Here is a 3294-nt window from a genome sequence, read left to right on the forward strand (position 1 = left end):
AAAATTGTTTGTTCAAATAATTTAGCTTGCGCACAAGAATTGTGTTAGCTTGTTTGCCTCTTGCTTTAACAACGACGACGATGAATAATAATAATAATAATAATAATAATAATAGACCAGATGCATTTTGGTGTGTTCCATAAAAAAGAATGGATACACTGAATATAAGCATGGCGTTGACTTTAGATGTCTGAATATATGCAGCGGGCCGGTGTCCAGTTTCCAAGGAAGACCGAGCAATCTGAGTTGTGATTTCGAACCGCTAGCAACAATCAATGGGCACACGTGGGGCACCTATCCTGCTCGTCACCACTCAGCTTGACCAAGCCGATTCCCGTGTGAATTTCTTCTCCACCAAGTTCCTTCAGAGCAAGGCAACATGGCCGCACTCTTCTTACACTACGCTTGAAGAAACCTTAAACAAATGGGCACGATCCACGGACTACCGCAACCGGGCGACACCTCCTCTATATAACCTGAGGCCCACCACCGTACATCACCCAGCTCCAGTAAATGTCCACTTGAGTCAGATCCTACTGCTAGCATAGCAGCACACTTTTCTCCTGAGAATGCTCTTTGAGAGAGGCATGGCGGTTCTTGGAGGAGTGACGCCGGCCTCGTTGCCATGGGGCTTCCTGGTGTGCGGCCTGCTGTGCCTCGCGCTTCTGCGGCAGGCCGGCAAGCTACTGGACATGCTGTGGCTGCGGCCGCGGCGGCTGGAGCGCGAGCTCAGAGCGCAGGGCCTCCGCGGCACGCCCTACCGCTTCCCCGTTGGCGATCTCAAGGAGCACGGCCGGCTGAGCAAGGAGGCCTGGGCGAGGCCCTTGCCGCTGGGGTGCCACGACATCTCCGCCCATGTCGCGCCTTTCCTCTACAACGCCGTTGAGGAACACGGGAGGACGTGCTTCTCTTGGGTCGGCCCGATCCCCAAGGTCACCATCAGCGACCCCGACCTCGCCAAGGACGTCATGTCCAACAAGTTCGGCCACTTCGAGAAGACCAAGCTTCCGGCGCTGTCCAAGCTGCTCGCCGAAGGCCTCGCCAGCATCGACGGCGAGAAGTGGGCCAAGCATCGGCGCATCCTCAACCCCGCGTTCCAGCTCGAGAAGGTCAAGGTACGTTACGTACGCTAATATGTTTCATATATTATTATCATTTACTCCGTATGAAACATTTAAACATCATACCAGTTTTTGTTTTGAAAGGTGATATAGAGTGTACATACATTTGATCTTGATCTTTGGAATGTGCATGGTGACTCTGCAGCGTATGCTGCCGGCGTTTTCTTCATGCTGCGAAGACCTTGTTAGCAGATGGAGGACGTCCCTAGGCTCCAAGGGTTCATGCGAGCTGGATGTTTGGCCGGAGCTCAAGAACCTGACGGGGGATGTTATTTCTCGCACCGCATTCAGCAGCAGCCACCTTGAGGGGAGGAAGATCTTTCAGCTACAGGAGGAGCAAGCTGAGCGCCTCATAACGAACATTCGGGGGCTTCTCATTCCCGGCTACTTGTTAGTACCACTAGTACTAGTATTTAAGCTTTACTAGCACTTACTGATTTCTTTTTTCAGTAAATTCCATCTTCGTCTATACTGAACATGTAACGGGATTTTCGTTTTCAGGTCCTTGCCAACCAAAAACAACAGAAGGATGCATCAAATCAACAAGGAGATCGAATCGATCCTGAAAAATCTTGTTGGTAAAAGAATCCAAGCAATGAAACAAGGCGAGAGCACCAAGGACGACTTGCTTAGCTTATTGCTAGAGTCAAACATGAGACAGACTGACGAGCATGGCCGATCCAGCTTGGGGATGACAATTGAAGACGTCATCGAGGAATGCAAGCTGTTCTATTTTGCAGGAATGGAGACGACGTCGGTGCTGCTCACGTGGACCATGATCCTACTGAGCATGCACCCGGAGTGGCAAGACCGTGCGAGGGAGGAGATCATGGGTTTATTTGGAAGAAACAAACCGGAATATGAAGGGCTAAGCAGGCTCAAAACGGTGAGGCTTAAATATATTCAAAACGTTGCAACTGATTTTGTTTCATTCAAGATTCGAAAGCATCAACCACATCAGCTTGTTGATTGCACGGACGTTTAACTTCCTGTGTTGTGTCGGGAATTGTAGGTGACCATGATCCTTTATGAAGTTCTCAGGCTGTACCCGCCGGCAACCTTGTTCAGTCGGAAAACTTACAAGGAGATGGAGATTGGAGGCATAACATACCCTGCTGGGGTCATGGTTGAGCTCCCCGTGATGTTCATCCATCATGACCAACACATTTGGGGCAGCGATGTCCATGAGTTCAAGCCAGACAGGTTCGCCGATGGGGTCTCCAAGGCATCCAATGATTCAGGTGCCTTTCTCCCTTTCGGTTGGGGCCCACGGATCTGCATCGGCCAGAACTTCGCACTTCTTGAAGCCAAGATGGCAATGTGCATGATCATTCAAAGCTTTGAGTTCGAACTCGCGCCGTCGTATAGTCATGCTCCATATACTGTGATAACATTGCAGCCGATGCATGGTGCACAGATAAATCTTAGAGCTATTTGATCATTCTATTTTTATTGTCTCGCCATCATGTATGATATAGTGAATGTGATGATTTTTCATGTTTGAGGTTCTGTTTTGATAGATTTCATGGTATGAATAAAAGTGTGTGTATAGTGGTTGGGTTTCGAGTTTCACTCAGTTACTGCTAAGCACTTTAAAATAAGGAAAACTGTCAGTTCGGCACACGCCTCGTCATGTATTTATATGCGATGATACAAGGTACAGAGATCGAACTATGAGATCGTAACGAGCTACAGATAAACCGTATTTACAACCAACGAGATATACCATACTAACTACCTCAACTTGGCATTATATAAAATATTCATTTGTTTAACATACACCCTCAATCACAACCAGACAGAGAGGTTGAGATTGTGTCTGAATAACCGAAGTTGTTGTATTCCTATGGGTTTAGTTAAACCATCTGCGAGTTGGTTTTGAGTAGGAATGAATCGAATCTCCAAGGCCTTGTGTACAACACGTTCTCATACAAAATAGAAGTCAACCTCAATGGGCTTAGTCCGTGCTTGAAACGTGTGGAGGTCCTGAATGAGACGAGCGACAGCTGATGGTGATGAGCTCATGACAATTATGTCATCCACATATACCTACGTAAAAATAATGACTCCACCAGAATTGTACACAAACAGTGATGTATCAGCACGAGAGGGCATGAAACCCAACTCTTGAGTCTGGAGCTGAGACGAGAGTACCTGTGACGCCCGGATATTT

At 47.8% G+C, this 3294-nt stretch overlaps 1 protein-coding gene across 1 annotated transcript; it reads left to right on the forward strand.

The window, feature by feature from the left end:
• Nucleotides 1-521: 521 nt before the first annotated feature.
• On the forward strand, nt 522-2693 carry LOC123074553 (cytochrome P450 72A15). The gene is made up of 4 exons (XM_044497356.1): nt 522-1115; nt 1267-1511; nt 1623-2007; nt 2134-2693. The coding sequence occupies exons 1-4, from the start codon at nt 570-572 to the stop codon at nt 2557-2559; spliced, it is 1602 nt and encodes a 533-aa protein (XP_044353291.1). The 5' UTR covers nt 522-569; the 3' UTR covers nt 2560-2693.
• The last annotated feature ends 601 nt before the right edge of the window (nt 2694-3294 follow it).

This window comes from Triticum aestivum, chromosome 3D, assembly GCF_018294505.1.
Source record: "Triticum aestivum cultivar Chinese Spring chromosome 3D, IWGSC CS RefSeq v2.1, whole genome shotgun sequence".
Classification (NCBI taxonomy): Eukaryota; Viridiplantae; Streptophyta; class Magnoliopsida; order Poales; family Poaceae; genus Triticum; species Triticum aestivum.